This window comes from Helianthus annuus, chromosome 3, assembly GCF_002127325.2.
Source record: "Helianthus annuus cultivar XRQ/B chromosome 3, HanXRQr2.0-SUNRISE, whole genome shotgun sequence".
In the NCBI taxonomy this organism is placed as follows: Eukaryota; Viridiplantae; Streptophyta; class Magnoliopsida; order Asterales; family Asteraceae; genus Helianthus; species Helianthus annuus.
This window is the reverse complement of record NC_035435.2, coordinates 175,853,844-175,872,210: the sequence shown is the minus strand read 5'-3', so window position 1 is coordinate 175,872,210 and position 18,367 is coordinate 175,853,844. Positions and strand designations below refer to the sequence as shown.

The 18,367-nt window shown below is 35.8% G+C and overlaps 1 protein-coding gene and 1 long non-coding RNA gene across 2 annotated transcripts; one reads left to right on the top strand and one right to left on the bottom strand.

The window, feature by feature from the left end:
• Window positions 1-5,752: 5,752 nt before the first annotated feature.
• LOC110931082 lies at window positions 5,753-9,588 on the top strand. Its single transcript, XR_002588178.2, has 2 exons — window positions 5,753-6,225; window positions 6,877-9,588. It is a non-coding gene; the product is annotated as an uncharacterized LOC110931082 (long non-coding RNA).
• On the bottom strand, window positions 6,665-17,706 carry LOC110931081 (cytochrome P450 704C1). The gene is made up of 6 exons (XM_022174482.2): window positions 17,394-17,706; window positions 11,025-11,240; window positions 10,654-10,944; window positions 10,259-10,582; window positions 8,106-8,309; window positions 6,665-7,054 (listed from the first exon to the last, which is right to left on the bottom strand). The coding sequence occupies exons 1-6, from the start codon at window positions 17,682-17,684 to the stop codon at window positions 6,851-6,853; spliced, it is 1,530 nt and encodes a 509-aa protein (XP_022030174.1). The 5' UTR covers window positions 17,685-17,706; the 3' UTR covers window positions 6,665-6,850.
• Between the last annotated feature and the right edge of the window lie 661 nt (window positions 17,707-18,367).

Below are 18,367 nucleotides of genomic sequence, written 5' to 3'. Positions count from 1 at the left end.
CATTTCTATTTTGCAGATCGCATGGAGAAATTAAAGGCGAAACGAGCTACTAAAGAACAACAACAAAGGAATACTGAAGATGTTGTTCAGAATGAGAAAGTTGAAAGTGTTGCTGAGGAGATGATTGAAACTGAGCAAGTGAAGGAAGAAGAAAAGGTGGTTGAAGTGGTGAAAACAATCGAAGTTGAAAAGATTGTTGAAGTCATCAAGCCTTGCACGAAGTTTCTATAAGCATGCAAGGAATGCGCAGCAAAAGACGATATAATTGCTGAGTATGAGAAGAAGAAGGAGCAGTTACTGTTCAACCTCAACTATGTAAAAGAATCTTATGATGTTTTAAACAAAACAGTAACTGGTCTCCAAAAGACAAATTCAGAGAGAGAACAAGCACTAACGATGATGAATGCTGTTATGATGACAAAGCAGAAAGCCATAAATTTCTACATCGAAGAGAGTGCTAAGTGGAAGCAAGAGTTGGAGACAGAAAAGATCGAGAATGAGAGAATTAGACAGTTGTTACAAAGTTATTCTAGTTCTGATTATCTCATTGATCCTATTTACCCAACTGTTGCAGGTATGGAAGCTTTTCAAGATGAGAAGCCAAAGAAGAAAGATAGTGGTAAGAAACCGACTGTTAGCATAACAAGTGTCCGCCTCCAATTTGGGAAGGGTATTCTCCTAGAAAACCAAACGAGGAGCAACTTGAAAAAGCAGTCAATATAAAGCTAAAAATCGATACAACTGATGAGCTACCAGAAAACATTGACGTCACGTTTACCTCGTCTGACACTGATCATGAGTCTGAGTTAATAAAAAAGGTGGTCGATCAGGTGTTGGATACTGATGAGGAGTCCAAGTCAAAATCTGAGTCTGGAGGGTCAAATTCGTCAGTCAACAATCAAAAGTCGTCGGTTAAACGGTCTTATAGTAAAGAATTTTTGCTATCGAAAGCAAATTTGGATGATGAAACATTTGAAGTCGCATACACTTTAAATGATTCGGACAAATTATACTCTGACAAAGAATTAAAAAGGTTTTCAAAATGACAGAAATTAATATTTCTGAAATAAAAGATTTAAATCTTACTGGAAAACCTAAAAAATACACTTCAAGAGTTCAGCAACGTTTAAACAAGGAAAAGGGTTACAATTCTGGTTCTGGTTTTCAAAAGAAACCTAACCAAAATCATAGCTACAAAAAGAAAGGTTTTGGATTTATTCCACTAGAAAATCATAAAAATATGAAAAATTCTAAAACAAAAACAGAATTTGTGTCAGGTGGAAGTGCAGAAGATGAACAGAAGAAACCGTTCTGGAGACAGTCAAATCAAGAGTTTCTTGCTGAGATGAGAAAGAATGGAACTGAAGTTTTTCATCCGAAGGAAACTCGTACTTGTTACAGATGCAATGAAGTTGGTCACATTGCATGGAATTGTCAGAAAAACGCCAAAACAAAACAGGGAGTTTTTCAAAAACTGAAAGAAAAGATTGTTGCTGTTGAACCACCAACCGAAAAATTTAAAATTTTTGAAACTTATGAGGTTGGTGAGTGTTCTAAAAAGAATTTTTACAAAAAGAAAGAAAAAGACAACCAAGTGTGGGTTGTTAAGAAAGTTGATGAGAAAGTCGGCGATGAATCTGGTTCCACAAAGCCAGAAGAGCCACAGGTTGAGGTAAAAATTTCAGTAAATGATGAATAGTTTCCATCATTGAAATTTGAAGAAGTTAAAAAGAAAGTTGGAAAGGTTGAAATCTCGAATCAGTTTTACAATGAGAAAATTAAGTTTGATGTCGAGAAAACATTCAATGAGAGTGTTAAGAAAATTTTTGGAAAAATGTTGAATGGGAAAGCAAAGGGGGTTAAAGATTTTTATGCAACTAAAAAGGCAACATACAACCCTACTGCGCAAGAATTGAAAGCCATCAAGGCGCAAGAATCGAAAGCCATCAAGTCTGAAAAAGACTTGGATGGAAGTCTGTTTCCCTTAAAGTCTTAGGACTATGCCGGAGATCCCAAGTTTATATCGTGGATCAGGAATCGGCATCATTCTAGTGTTTGAAAAGTTTGTTTGAAAGATTTTTGAAAAGAGTTTAATTTTACAGGTTATAGGACTACACCGGAGCTTCCAGGTTGGTAAGTGTGAAGCAGGAATCGGCATCCTGATTGATAAATTGTTGCATGTAGATGACTCATTCCTACAAGTGGTACAGAGGTTGCTTAACTGCAAAATGGTAAATCAGGGACATTAAGTTGTACTTGATTTACTACATATGGTTAAAATAGACAAGATGATGAACCATATCCCCATACTTAACAAGTGCTAAACTTACAAGTGGTAAAAACAAACTCATTTTCCGGAAACATCATTTTGATTAAAACAAACTTAAGTGTTTTGAGATCTAAATGAGAAAATGGTTTGTTGAAAGGGGGAGTTCTGATTGTTTATGCATAGTAAATGGCGATTTGATGCGATTTAATATCGGTTGTCACTTTATTTGTACAGTTTGTGTTGAATTTTCTTTAATTGGGTCAAGAGCTTAGATTGTTTTCAAATTTCCTTTGAAATGTGTTTGCATTTTAGGGGGAGTAGAAAATTTCAGATAATCCAAAAACATTAAGAAAATTTGAAAAAGACAAAAACATGATAAAATCAAAAATGAGTTTTGTTGTGAAAAGAGGAGATGATAGTACATCAGTAGACTGTCACAACATGCTAAAGAATTGGAAAGATAAAATGTGATAAACAATCTCACTGCGGATATGTCAGTAGGTTTTCGTACATTTAGTAAATTGTGACGAGATATAAACCTAAAAATTCAAACTTGCTTGTTCTGTGGGTTAACAACTTCTTGGATATATAGGTAACCCCTGAAATCTTGTTTGAAAGGTCCCTTATTCTGAGATACTAGGTCTTTATGCTCAGTGATATCTGGGGTATTATCCCGGGACTTCTGCTGAATGGAAGTTCTGACCTAGTCCCCGGATAATGCTTTCTGTAAAAGCTTGAAACATAGCTTCGCCCTCAGCAAGCTGATGAAACAATAAAATTGATAGTCGCTGCTGTTGTAATCAAAAGATCCTCTAAAGGGGACACACCGAAAAGTCGAAGCCGTCATCTCTCTGCGTATACGGAAGTATCGACCTGAGCTCTCACGGCCCTCGCACCTAACCCCTGAACAGATATCATCTGTGGTATACTCACCTGTAAGACTGAATATTGGGATCTGGATACAGGAGTATATTCAAGTAGTAGGACACATGAATAAGTTCAAGAGCATTAAGACATTAATATCGTATCTCGGATCAGTTGAAATCTGTGTGAAAATTTAAGAGGACAAATATACTGATAATCTAGGTGAATTGTTTAGAACTTAAAATGTAATGCAGCTTAACGGTGTTAGTGACATGTCTCATAAACTATAAACTGATATGATCCTCTTACACGAACTCTCAAAAATATTGTTTGTAAATATTTCATTTCTGCATTGTCTTGTGTCTTCAAGTGGTGTTAGTTACTTTCTTTCAGAAAATCCAAAAAGATTTTGTGTGTGTTTTAGCATAAATTTTTTTAAAATCAAAAAGATTTTCAACAACTGATGTTGGAAAGCATATTTTCAAAATTCCGAGTGCTAAACATGATGACATTGTTGTTAGGGGGAGTGTGTCTTGATTGTCAAAATATGTTTTTAAAACAACAAGTGGTTCATCATGTGTGTATAATATGAGGGAGAATTGTTGTTGGTGCATATGTTTATGAGAGGAAGTCGTCTGATTATATTAGAGTGTTGGTGCATACGTTTATACTTAAAGTGTTAAAAATCTTATTTCTGGGTTAAGAATGTGCAGGTTTAGCCAGGTTTCGATCTTGGATCTATAGATAAAGAGCCAGGTTACAATACCTGAGGACTCTGATTGAGGGAAGCCAAGTTTCGAATCTGGAAATTAAAAGCTGTGAACAGAGCTAGTGCCAGGTTTCAGATTCTGTGGTGAAAGTTAAAGCCAGGAAACAGTTTTGGACCTGTGAAAGCCAGACAATGATCCTAAAGTAGATGTTGCTGAAGAACAAAGAAATGCCAGTAAATCGAGAGGGAGAGTCTGAATATATTCAAGCAAATATGGTTAAAGGGAGTTTGTTAATGAAGATAGAGAGAGAGAAAAGCCCAGAGACTGATCAAGACTGAAGATGTGAAGATATGAAGTTGTCAAAGACTCGATGGACGACTCGTCAACATCTGAGGGGGAGTCTGTTGGTGCACTACATCTGTCGACTTCGTCTTGGATCGAGTCTTACATTGCATTGTATAGATTAGGGCGCGTTTTACGAGAAAACAGGAGAATGTATGAGTATTAGGTGATGATTTCGCTTATTTGGACATAGGGGTTTCGCTTATGTGGTCTTTGGTGATTTGGCTTTTCTGGTCATGATCATTGGAGCGAAATCTCAGACACTATATATAGTGTCACATAGGCGAAATCATGTATCCAGTCCTTGTATTCCATACCGAAGTGCTGCCGGTGTGAAGATTGAGCTGTAATCGTTGTCATATCAATACAATCAGTAGATTAAGTGAAGAATCAGCTTTTCTTAGCTTTGTTTCTTGTTTTCCGCACCTGAAACAGAGTAGAATACCTCTGAACGACTCGTTCGGGTCAGATCGCGATCCTACATTTTTTAATAAAAATTGCTACTTTTCGTTATTAATTTTTTTTTAAAAAAATTGGAGACTAAAACTAGCGATTTTTATTAAAAAAATTTGTATGTTTTTAAATTTTTTTTTAGGTTTTTTGGAGGGTTTAGTTTTATGGTTTGGTTTTTAACATTTAGCTTGAAGGAGAGGGGGGGGGGGGGGGGGTGTCTTAGGTTTTTGTGGGGTGGGGAGGTTAAGTTTTTTTAAGTTTTTGGGGGATGGGTGGGGGTTAGGTTTTTTTAGGTTTTGTGTGGTGTAGTGCGTTTATTTTGTTGTGTTCACATCGATTCTCGCAATAAAAGGTGATTCTCGTATAAACCCTACCCTATATAACGTCCACAACTTTTTATACTAACAACATGTCATTTCCCCCGTCATATAACGTCCACAACTTTTTATACGTGATTACTTTTTATACGTGATTATTCCAAAAATACCTTTGCACCTCTCTTTTTTACTATATTTTTCATTTTAGTCATTGATTTAAAAATAGATGGTTAAGATCCCTTCTTATTCTAGGCAAAAATAACTTGAGTAAATTACTTTTTGAGTATTTGTGTTTTAGTGGTTTTAGTAATTTGAGTCCAAAATCAAAATGTTTAACGCCCTGAGTCCTTAAACGTTTTTTTTATAACCATTTGAGTCCAAACTTTAACCTTTTGAGTCCAATTTTTTAAACAAAATTGGACTCAAAACGTTATAAAATGAATAGTTAGGGACTCAAGACGTTAAACTTTTTGATTTTGGACTCAAGTGGTTAAAACTACTAAAACAAAAAGTAATTTACCCTTTTAATTTTTTTATTTGATCGGGGAAATGAATTTTATCGCCCTAAACTAATCAATTTTGGCCGCTGCCATTCTCAACTTTCATTTTAGCTCCCACCACCCCATACTTAACACTTGGGTTGCTCTATCACTCCAGGATTAACCAACCACTAGTTTTGTTAGTTTTTAGCCTACATGGCATGTTGACGTGGCCTTTTTCCCACGTGGCTTGCTGACATGGCTTATGTATTATCTTTTGTATCTGATTAAAAATATGAAATAAAAAGATTTATTTTATAAAACCCCACATCAACCCCCCTTCTCTCTCTCCCTATCTGCAACACCACCGCCACCGTCATCATCATCTTTACCAACCACCCACCACCGCCCTTTCCACACCACCCTCTGCCGTCTCCCTTCATTCCCCCTTCTCACCACCACCACCATCAACTCCTATGGCGGAAGCCAACCGGCCAGAGATTCAACTCAAAATCAACTCCAGACCCGGTATCGGAATCGAAAACATCATCCGCCGGTTGAACTTGAGTCATCACCGACACCTTTTCTGGTGGCAACAACCGTCGGAAAACAAATGCAAACACCGTCACCGTTTCAAGAAATTAAGCATGAATGTATCCAGATCTGTTTAAATGTGATGAAAAATTGAAAGATCTGATCTTAACTTTTGCTCCAAACATTACAGCATGACTCAAATGATAGACAAGTACTTGAAAGCAACTGGATCTCGTATTACTCATCAAAACAACCAGGTAAGACCTAGAGTACAAAGATTTCACTTCTCAACGACCTAAATTTTACCAAAAGTTGAAGAGTTTTTTTAACTTCGTTGTTGAATAATTTTGTGATGAGAAATTAAAGGAACAAATGCGTAGTGAGTTGACAAGAATGAAGAAGGAGACACTAAACCTTCAATTAAGTCTCCAACGATACAAAAACAGAGGAATACAACAGATAATGTTAGATGATTTTGTTTAGGTTTGTGGCAATGGTTTGAGACTTTGACAGAGAGGTTTATAAAATTAGAATTTTAAAGGATAATAAAAATACACGTCATCATGCCACATAGGATAATAATTGACACGTGGGATAATAAAACTAACCAAGTTAGTAGCTAATTAACAACGGGGTGGTAAGTACACCAAAGTGTTAAGTAGGGGGTGGTGGAAGCCAAAATGAAAGTTGAGAGTGGCAACGACCAAAATTGATTAGTTTAGTGTGATAAAATCCATTTCCCCTATTTGATCCTGCCCAAGCAGGTTAATAAAACTATAATAGTTAATTTATTTATTACACAAGATTTTTATTTCATATAAGCATTTGATATGCTTTGTATATAACATATGATATTTGCAACTTGCAAGTCCTTGCTGCATTTTAACTTTCAAGGTTGTGTAATCCAGACCTAGCAGAAACATAAATGTTCAATGGACCATCGAGTTGAATATTAATTGTGGTTCTGTACTTTGGGTCTTCGTTTTCATTACTCAACTTAAACACAAAGCAACCCAACAAGATGGAAGAGAAGATCTTCATCTGCCTGTATGCAAATTCTCGGCCCAAACAAGTTCGTGGTCCAGCCTGTGTGTGAACAAGAAAAATTGGAAAGGTTAGTAGCATAGTAATAAAACTATTATGTAAAATTGATTGCAATTAAACATATTTTTTAATTTTACTACTTTTTTTTACCAAGTAATATATTGCATGCAACTAGATTTTGTTGACATGCATCGATCAAAATTAAGCATCTCGTTGTTCTACATCTTTATATATAATAATAAATCAACATAATCGGGACAGTGATTTTTCTAAAAATCAAAATGTGTCATTCTTATTGATATTAAACTCTTAGTGGCATTACATTCTTCATTTACATTGTTCGTTTTCCTCTATCATAACTTTCATAAACACAGGTGTTATTTTTCGTATTGTTATTTTTTTTATGTTTTATAAAGCTACTAATAGTTATTTATCTTAAACAATCACAGTGTTAATATAATCTGTGCTCATCCGTTTATAATTTATGTAAGACCAATAATATATTGTGGTATTTTTATAACAAAATACATTAACAAGCACCTAAAACCATTTTACTATCTAATTTCATATCGCAAATATTTCTATTTGATTAAATAATACCTTTTTATTATTTTTTTCACATCATATATATTTCTATTTGATTAAATAATACTTTTTGATTATTTTTATATTACTTGGTCTCTTTCTTACACTAAAACGTTATAGAGATGCATACGAAGAATATATATTGACTTTAATATATTGAGATCCACTTTAACATTTTTATATATTTTGTTCGTTTTAGAGAAGGGGATACATAAAGATTTAGGTAGTTTTACCATTCTCTACTTTACTTTCAAGCTAGTTTTAAGGATGGAGATAGGGATAGAGACTCTAGTGTGAGCCTCTTAACAATTATAATTGCGAAAAGCCGAAAATAGTTGGAAAAACTAATCAAGACAGAATCGTTGTAATAATGGTATTCTAATTAAATTAGCGTCTAGTATGTCAATGAAAAGACTAGTTGGTCGCAATAATAAATGGCAAAATGATTAATAATTATATATCTTGTCTAGTATGTAAACTTGATGAATATAAAATGATAAGAAATGACCTGAAAAGCAGTAAATTTGAAAGGGCTCTGTGAGTGGAAGCAACCATTCTGATCGAGCCAGCGTTCTGGTTTGAATTCTTGTGCATCATCTCCCCATATAAACTTCATCCTCCCCATTGCATATGGCATGTAAGATATCATGTCGCCCTTCTTCACAATACAACCATCTGGTAGAACATCATCTGAAAAACATATCTTTGGATCCTGCATATATAATCTCATAACTTAGTGTTTCAAACACAAAACGTCGTGGTTTTAGAATTTTTATTGTATTTCCGAATGTTTCGGTAAGAATATATATGATTGCCTTCATTTGCAACACAATATCTATAAGTCGCTCCGCTTCAGGCTGGAAATAAAACAATATTTCTTCACCTAGCTAGAGATCATCTTGTAACTCAACACGCATACATGACAATATAGATCGACAACATTCAATGTTTCTGCGTTCAAATCATTTTAAAGTGAAGTGAATATTATTGGAGGAGCCCTATCCCACATCGAAAGAATAAGACCTTCCGGTTGTATTAATAAGATCTTGGGTTACTCCCTCTATCACCAATTGGTTTTAGAGTGGAACCCCATAGACTTCAATATGGTATCAGAGCCACGGCTCTATGTCAGCTCCAGTTAAGGCCACGTGTACACCTCTTGATAGACCGGGTTACACGTGCGGGAGGGTATTGGAGGAGCCCTATCCCACATCTAAAACCAATTGGTGATAGAGGGAGTAACCCAAGATAATACAACCGAAGGTCTTATTCTTTCGATGTGGAATAGGGCTCCTCCAATAAATATATTATTAAGAGTAAAATGCACGGATAGTCCTGTGGTTTTGTAAAATAATGATGGTGATAGAGGGAGTAACCCAAGATAATACAACCGAAGGTCTTATTCTTTCGATGTGGAATAGGGCTCCTCCAATAAATATATTATTAAGAGTAAAATGCACGGATAGTCCTGTGGTTTTGTAAAATAATGATGGTTTGTTACTCGGATAGTCCCTGGAGTGGATAGAAGTTAGTTTTCTTAGTTAAGTGGATGTGAAATGACAAAACTACCCTTCCTATTAAATATAATAACTTAAACATTAAAAGAATATATTTTTTTATTATTTATTTAATAAAATGAGGCCCACCATCCTTATCTTGATCAGCCAAACCCACCCGTATAACCCTCACGAATGTCACCATCTTTATTAGATTTCCAGATCTTGATTGGTTTGAATAAATATAATAACTTAAACATTAAAAGAATATATTTTTTTATTATTTATTTAATAAAATGAGGCCCACCATCCTTATCTTGATCAGCCAAACCCACCCGTATAACCCTCACGAATGTCACCATCTTTATTAGATTTCCAGATCTTGATTGGTTTGAATGGAAGATGAAACAATAATTGATAAAGTATTTCACAAGACCAAGATTTCAAGAAACAAAATACCAAAAAAAAAAAATCAAATAAAAACCCTAACTTTATCACGTTTCAAGATTCTTGATTGGATTAAATTAAACAAAAACCAGTGAAAGACCCAGATTTCAAATCAAGAAAAAAACAAAAACCCACTTCAAATCAAGTGACTTTAATGACACCCATGATTGGATTACACAAACCCAGATGAAAAGACTGAATCTTGGCGATGAAACAAGAAAGATTAACCTAGAGAGAGAAAGTAGGAGTGAGAGAGAGAGAGAGAGGGAGAGAAATCGGAGAGGAAGAGATCCGACGGTGACAGTTGGAGGAGTTCTATGGAGATAAAAATGAATAAGCTGATTAAAAGGTTCTGTAATCAAGAAACTTTTAGAGAGAGAAAGAGTAAGAGAGAGAGTGGGTGTGTGTGTGAAGAAGATGGAGATACTAAGATGGTTGCAATGGTTTATTGGGGAAAATAAATAATAAAAAGACATATTTCTTTTAATGTTTAAGTTATTTTATTTAATACTAAGGGTAGTTTTGTCATTTCACATCCACTTAACTTAGAAAACTAACCTCCATCCACTTCAGGGACTATCCGAGTAACAAACTGTCAAATCACAGGGAGCACCGGTGTAATTTTCAAAAGTTGGGAACTATATGTGTTATTTTACAAAACCACAGGGACTATCCGTGCATTTTACTCTATTATTAATCAACAAGATTGCATGCATACCATTGGTAAAGCGGGATAAAGTCTTATCGTTTCTGCCAAAGTTGCTTGAAGATATTGCATCTTCTCGAGTGTGTCCTCATTCACACGGGCCTCAAAATCCGCAACGTTTATGATATCCTCTTTCATGCGCATTGCTTCTTTGATATCATTCGCGACCTTATCTTGAACTTGAGGATGTTTGCAAAGCATGTAAATGAACCAAGTCATAGTAGCCGCTATAGGATCCTTACCAGCAAGTACATAGTTAATTACTATATCTCGAAAGTACTTTGGATCTCTATTTTCCATCTGCATAAACCTCGATAATATGTCTTCTTTCGTGACCTGCAAATTAAATGATGTAAAGTACAGGAGCATTTGGTGTTTGAGAAATAAAATATAGTTAGCTTACTTACTGAATAATTATCCTTTGGCTTGCTCATTTGTTCACTCTTGTTTCGGATCACCTTATAAACAAACTCATCAACCACTTTGAGATTTTTCTTCAGCTCTGCTTCTGATCCTATATTCAAATACTTCTTGAACTTCCATGTTATGTCCACTAGTCTGTTGTAAGTCAGTTCATTTGCATCGTCGAATGCACGACTGAATCTAACACCTTCTACATTTGTGCCACTCAAGTTGTCAAGATCAATACCAAATGCAACTTTAAATATTGAATCCGCTGTTGCTTTCATGAACAAGTCCTACATATCATGAATGAGATGTTTAGCTAGCTATAATGCCAATACATCAGACGTTAGTGATGAAAAACCATAAACATTACATTTATATCAACTACTTGGTTGCTATTTGCTGCTTTCGAAAATATGTTACCAACTTTTATTGCGTTTTTTCTGAAGGTTACACCGCTAAAGTCTCTCAAAACTTTTGTAGAGAACTCATGGCTCGATAACTTCCTCTGTTCACGCCATTTGTCCCCATCAACTGTGAATATACCATCTCCCAGAAAATCCTCTAGCCAGTCGTGGGTATACGTTCCCTACATTAATTTGCACAATTGTAATTAAGATCTTTAATAGAGGAGGGGCTGGCATAGCAATATCTTTAAACATGGAGCCGTTTACAGGAATGAACCCCCGTTTATATTCTTTTCAAACGACCCAATTGATTATTATACCTACATGAACATAGCATGGAAAACAAACTTGAACCATGATTAGACAAAGATGAAATCACTACAACAAAATTATGTGTTACGAACCGAATCGTTAACTAATTGATCCAAAGAAAATAGATCGAAGCTTGAAAGAAAACTAGAGAGAAATCAAGACTTAATTCATATTTCATTCATACCTCAAAATGGAAACGTACAAAAATATAAATAGATAAGTTGCATGCTACAATTCCTAAAAAGATGGACCCACTCTAAATGAACAAATAAAACAACTAGTAAAAAGGATGATGAAGAAACGAGCATCGGCCAGTAACATAACCACGTTCCCAACTGTTGTGCATGGGCGGCACACATCATTATGGTATTTACTTTCAAACACTGGCGGAGCTTTAACGAAAACTCTGTGAGAGCCGGATTCTCAAAATCCAAATCGGCCAGGCCCAACTCTTAAAAATCCAACATTTCACACCAAAAATATCCAAATTTTTCAGTAAAGTTAGTACTATGAGCGAAAAATCAGTGTATGTGGGGACCCCGGCCCCAATAAAGCTCCACCATCATATTCCGGTACCGGAAGTTAAGGTAGTTAATCCGGTTGATGAGTTTCAAGGTGCTCAGGGAGTTCATGAAAAGTCGCCGGAGAAGCTGGAACGATCAGAATTTCAAAAGACACCGGTAATTAATGTTGGTATGGAAGAATCGATCTTGCATCGGGATGTGGATAGGCAATTGCATGTTTCCAATAATGCTGATGATGGTGACGTTTCTCAAAAAGATTCTCATAATAATGGTGGGCCTGTAAATTTGTGTCCAGGCGAGAATTTAAATTGGCCCAATAATCCCTTGGTTAATGAAGGTCCAACTCCTGGTGTTAATTTAGGCAAAAGGACCAGGAATGATGTAAGCCCACCATCAATCGGATCCAATCAAGGACCTTCTCAAAGATTATTCTGCCAGTCATAGGTGCACCCTAATGAACCATTGGACCTAAACACACCGGTGAACGACAAGTACAGTGACGATGAAGAAGGTCCGTCTTTTTCAGTTCAACATAGGGCTTCTCAGGCGGATGGTAATCAGACGTGTGATACAGCAAATGGGATCCCGGAATTGGGTGTGGATTATGCACAGGTCGATCTGAATCGGCATGGTAACATCGATGAGGAGGTTCAAGCAACGATTGATATAGGGTCGATTATTGGGGTAAACTTAAACGGATTTGAGTCAGCTACAGAAAGTCTGATAGTTGAAGAAGGTGCTAACAACCATGCCCAATGAATTGTCTGTCTGTAAATTTGAGAGGGGTGAGGTGCAATCGGAAGTCGGACTGGATTCGTGGTTTAAAGACGAGCTATGGGATACACTTTCTGGCTATACAGGAAACTAAGTTACAGGACTCTATGCGTTTATGTTCAGTAAGTTCTGGGGAAGAGCTGAGTTCAAAATTGTAGTGGTTAATTCGACAGGAAGGTCTGGGGGTCTAGCTTGCTTGTGGTGTCCAGCTGTATTCAGGTGTGTAAACATAATTCATAATAGGTATTTTATTGTCGTTTCCGGTAATTTGGTTTAATCTGGATGCTTGATTAATTTAATAAACGTCTACGCTCCAAATGACGCGAATGGGATGAGGGCTTTATGGTCGGAGATGTTAAGTATTAGGAACTCGTTACAAGGGCTTTGGATTTTGATGGGGGATTTTAACGAGGTACGGGATAGTAGTGAGAGAATGAACTCAGAATTTGTTGAAGCGAATGCGGATGCGTTTAATCAATTCATTCTTTCGGCTGGACTAGTGGAGTATAATATGGGCGGGGGCAGTTTCACCTATATATCGGATAACGGGACAAAACTGAGTAAGTTGGACCGGTATCTGGTATGTCTTGGATTCAGGGAGCGGTGGCCAAACGCAGTAGTAATTGCTTTAGAAAGAGAAGTTTCGAATCATCGGCCAATAGTGTTGTCTACTGTACAGACTGATTTTGGACATATCCCGTTCAGGTTCTTCAATTCCTGGTTTGAATTTCCTGGTTTTTTAGATTATGTGTTGCTAAGGTGTGGTATGTTTAATTTTAGGGGGCCGGCGGATTTGGCGCTTGCTATAAAGTTAAGATGGCTAAAAAATAGTATTAAGTCTTGGCTGAAAATAGAAAAAGAAAGCAGGGAAGGAATTTATAATGGCAAGAAAAGGCGTCTAGCTAATATTGAAAGACTGGCGGAAGGTAGAATGTTATCGGAGGAGGAACTTTTGGAAAAAGCGGAGTGCAGGAATTTTATGGCAGAATTTGATAGAATTAAACAATTGGATTTATGACAAAAATCTAGATCTAAGTGGGCTGTGGATGGTGACGAGAATTCAGCATATTTCCATCATATTATTAACGCAAATATAAGTACTAATAGATTGAATGGGTTGATGGTGGATGGTGTTTGGGTTACAAATCCGCTGGCAATAAAGGAATCGTTGTATGATTTTTTTCTTCACCAATTCACCGAGCCAATGCCAGTGAGGCCGGAGTTGGTGTGTCCTAATTTAGCCACTATTTCAAATTCGGAGGCAACTATGTTGGAGGCTCCTTTTCTGTTGATGAAATTAAAGCAGCAATATGGGATTGTGATGGTGATCGTGCTCCAGGACCGGATGGCTTTAATTTCAAATTTATTAAAAAGTGTTGGTCAGGTTTCTGAACAGATTTTGTCAACTTGTTTAATAGATTTTGCGAGGAAGGTTCTATTAACAAGTGTTGTACATCTTCGTTTATTGCACTAACTCCGAAAGTAAAGGATCCGACTAGTCCGGCGAATTTTAGACCAATAAGCCTTATTGGGGTGGTTAACAAAGTTATTTCAAAGGTGTTAGTAAATCGTCTTAAATGGGTGCTGGGTAACTTGATCTTGGAACAACAATCGGCATTCTTGGCTGGAAGGAATATTATGGATGGCCCACTGGTGCTCAATGAAGTTTTAAGTTGGGCAAAGAAAGCAAAACGGAAGCGGATGTATTTCAAAGTGGATATTAATAAGGCCTATGATTCGGTGAATTGGGCATTCTTAAACTCGATAATGACTCAAATGAAGTTTCCAAGTAGATGGAGAGCTTGGGTAATGGCAACGCTACATTCGGCTAGAGCTTCGGTATTGGTTAATGGGTCACCAACTAGGGAATTTGATTGTTCCCGTGGGTTGCGTCAAGGGGATCCACTGTCTCCTTTTCTGTTCGTGATAGTTATGGAAGCTCTGACTGGTATTATGAAAAAAGCATCTGAAGTGGGCCTGTTTAAAGGAATCAAGATATCTAGTGAAGGTACGTCATTATCTCATCTTTTGTATGCTGATGATGTTATATTTATTGGTGAATGGTCATTAGCAAACATATACAATCTAAGGAGATTATTGAGATGCTTTTACTTGGCTTCGGGATTGAGTGTAAATTTGGAAAAATGTAGTATTTATGGTATAGGGGTGGAGGACCATGAAATACAAGGGATGGCAGATTTGTTAAGGTGTAAAAAAGGAGTGTTTCCATTTAAACATCTTGGTATGTTAGTAGGTGCAAATATGAATCTTGAAAAAATTGGAAGTCGGTGATTGATATATTTAAAAATAGGCTTTCTTTGTGGAAAGCTAAAACATTACCCACATACTTTTTTCCACTATTTAAAGCCCCGATTAAAGTCTTGGACGCCCTTGATAAAATAAGAAGAGTATTTTTTTGGGGAGGCTCAGAGGAAAAAGCTAAAATGAATTGGGTGGCATGGGACAAAACTATAGCTCCGGTGGAATACGGGGGATTGGGGTTTGGTTCTCTTAGGGATGCTAATTTAGCGATGTTAGCAAAATGGTGGTGGAGGATTAAAACGGAAAAAACAGGATTGTGGAGGCGTGTTGTTTGGGTAATTCATCACAACTCGAGAGGGTGGAGGGATATTCCAACAAAAGTGTCTATAGCTAGGCCTGGGAAACAAATCGTGAGCATCCGTAATATACTTCTACAAGCCGATATTGATCTAAATAATGCAACATCAACAGTCTTGGTTAATGGCAGGAGCATATCATTTTGGTTAGATAGCTGGGCAGATTCAACACCTTTCTATATCAGGTTCCCGGATCTGTTTAAAGTTGAAAAGCATAAGGCTTGTTTAGTTCAAGACCGAATGGGATTAAGTGGATCACGCTGGGTATTCAATTGGGCCTGGACTGTCTCGGCCCTAGGCAATATTGAAAACAGTCAACTAAATCAGCTAGTGGGCTTGATTAATGGGCTTGATGGCCTGAATATGTCAAGTGGAGTAGATAAATGGCTGTGGAAACTAGATGGTTCAGGATTGTTCAAAGTTGCAAGCATAAAAAAAATACTAAGTGAGTTTAACCGTGTGCGGCCTGACAAAGTGTTTGAGTGGTGCAATTGGGTCCCAAAAAAAGTTGGCTTGGTGGTATGGAGAGCAGAGAAGGAACGATTACCGACTAGGTGTTCTCTAGAAGCTCAAAATATACCAGTGCAAAACCGTACGTGTATTATGTGTGGAGATTATGATGAAACCAGTGAGCACATAATGTCAATTTGCACAAATGATATGGCAAAACGTCGCGACCTGGTGTATGATCCCCCCGATTATTGCATTCGAAATAAAGGATATACTTACCCTACACGAGTTTTGTTCGGGTTCAGCCATGAAGAAAAAGGCGTTATATGCGGTCATCCTGGTAACGATTTGGAGTATTTGGAAGTCGAGGAACGAAGCCGTGTTTCAGCAAAAAACGCCGAATACGACTAAAATTCTGGACGAAATCAAAGCGGTGGCGTACCTTTGGGTGAAGAACCGGGCAAAGTTGATGTCTCTTACATGGTATGATTGGAGTAAATTCAAAATTGGTGGCTAAGTAATACATGTAATTTTACGTATTCTTGCTTATAACTGGTGTAAAACAATTGTATGTTTGGTGGTAGCACCTTGCTACATTGAATAAAATATTTTGTCGGCCATTAAAAAAAATATAGCTCTTCTACTAGTCTTGATTCTATCAAAGTCATAAATAAAAAAGTTGATTAAATTTTTCAATAATAAAATAAACAGTCATTATTGAAAAAACAACCCTTCTGATATGTAAAAGAACTTGGTTTTTATAAACAACTGGTTTGTATAATTGTATTACCCTAAAGTAGTGTGTGTTTTGTTTTTTTAACAAGGTTTTAATTTGTATATTATTAATCTTTACAACTAGTTTTTTCAATGACCCAAATAGTTATATTTTATTCAACTATTTTTCAATTGTCGTTGTGTTACCTGTAACATATATATTTTTTTAGAGATACTTTGCACAAGTTTGTTATGTTCATCCGAAAATATATATATATATATATATATATATATATATATATATATATATATATATATATATATATATATATATATATATATATATTTATAATAAAGCCAAGTTGTTTGTTTAGAACCAGGTTTCACGTACTACGTGTCTTTGATTCTTTTAACCAGGTTATATTAACATGTGTGTATTAAAAATATTTAATTTTGACTTGATTATTAGGTAGTTTTATTATTTGTTTTATTAATTAGTATTTTGGTTGTCAAATAAATGTAGGATTAGTAATAGTTTGACCGATTATTAAGGATGAAAATTAACGTTAGATAGTGGCTAGCATTTAGGAGCAAGTGGGGTAGAATTTGTTATTTTTTGTAGATTGTTTCAAGACTACTAGGCTATATCTAACCCTATGAGTTCATTGAGTAAAATGAGTAGGTTTCATATTTCTTCTCAATACATATACATATACATATACGTGAGAGTTTGTGTGTTATGGGGCCCGAACCAACAACGTGTAGTAGTGAATTCATATCAGTTTGCAACAAGTTGGAAGTTAGTAACAACTCATTTGATCTACTCGTATATATCACTAAAACAAGGACAGTAAGCTTTGCATAGAAAGCAACTCGAAACATTTCACAAAGAAAAAATAATATTAATTATACTAATTACTTTGTAACGCGATTGAATCCATACCTTGCCATAATTTTTGAAATTGGTCTTGAGGATATACTCCACAATCGCAGGATCAGTTGTATAAATCTCCCCATGTAAAGGGCTAATCATTCTAAAAGTTTTGTATTTTGCCGCGAGATCGGTCATGTAATGGTGCAATCTCTTGAAGTTGATGAACATATTAAACACTGTCCCTCCAATCGGGTGATACTTCTTCGTTTGCGATTGATGGTAGATATAGACGAAGACGAGAAGAAGAAAGAGAACGGGTATGAAGATTGAAGTCATGAGAAAATACATGGAAAATGCCATTTCTAAGAAATGAAAGGGGATGTGTTCGTTTGATATAATGACTGAATAGCATATGGTGTTCATTTTATAGTGATTATTGCGCCTAGTATGTAGAATTAATTAATAGCATTTAAAATTTTGAATTATATAAGAAGAAAGATATGTTTGGATGTTAGTTTCTGAAATATTTGTTTTATGTAAGATTATCTTTAACGTGATATCATCATTTTATGAGGAGACTCAAATGTCATATTTAATCATACACTTATTTTAAATGTCTCACACATTATTATGGTAAATATAATTTTCATAAAGTGATTTTTTTTTCCTTTTTATGTTGAATATCACCTAGTTATATAAAAACACACCAATTACAAGGATTAAATATAAAAATGGTGGGATGATATATCGTACTACATCAAATTTAGTGTATGATGTTGGGAATTCCTTAAAAAATGGTGGGATGATATATCGTATTACATCAAACTTAGTGTATGATGTGATTTCCTTATAACTTAATATAATTGTAATGCCATAAACCAGAGATCTTTTATTGTACATCATTGTGATACACTTTCACTACAAGAAATCTTATTTGATGTGAGAAACCTTTCCCAATGACTACTATTACCGACCACATGTTGCCGGCAAAGGTCTCACCAAAAAAAATTGCATTTTTCCCGATGACGATTCGTCAGTATACG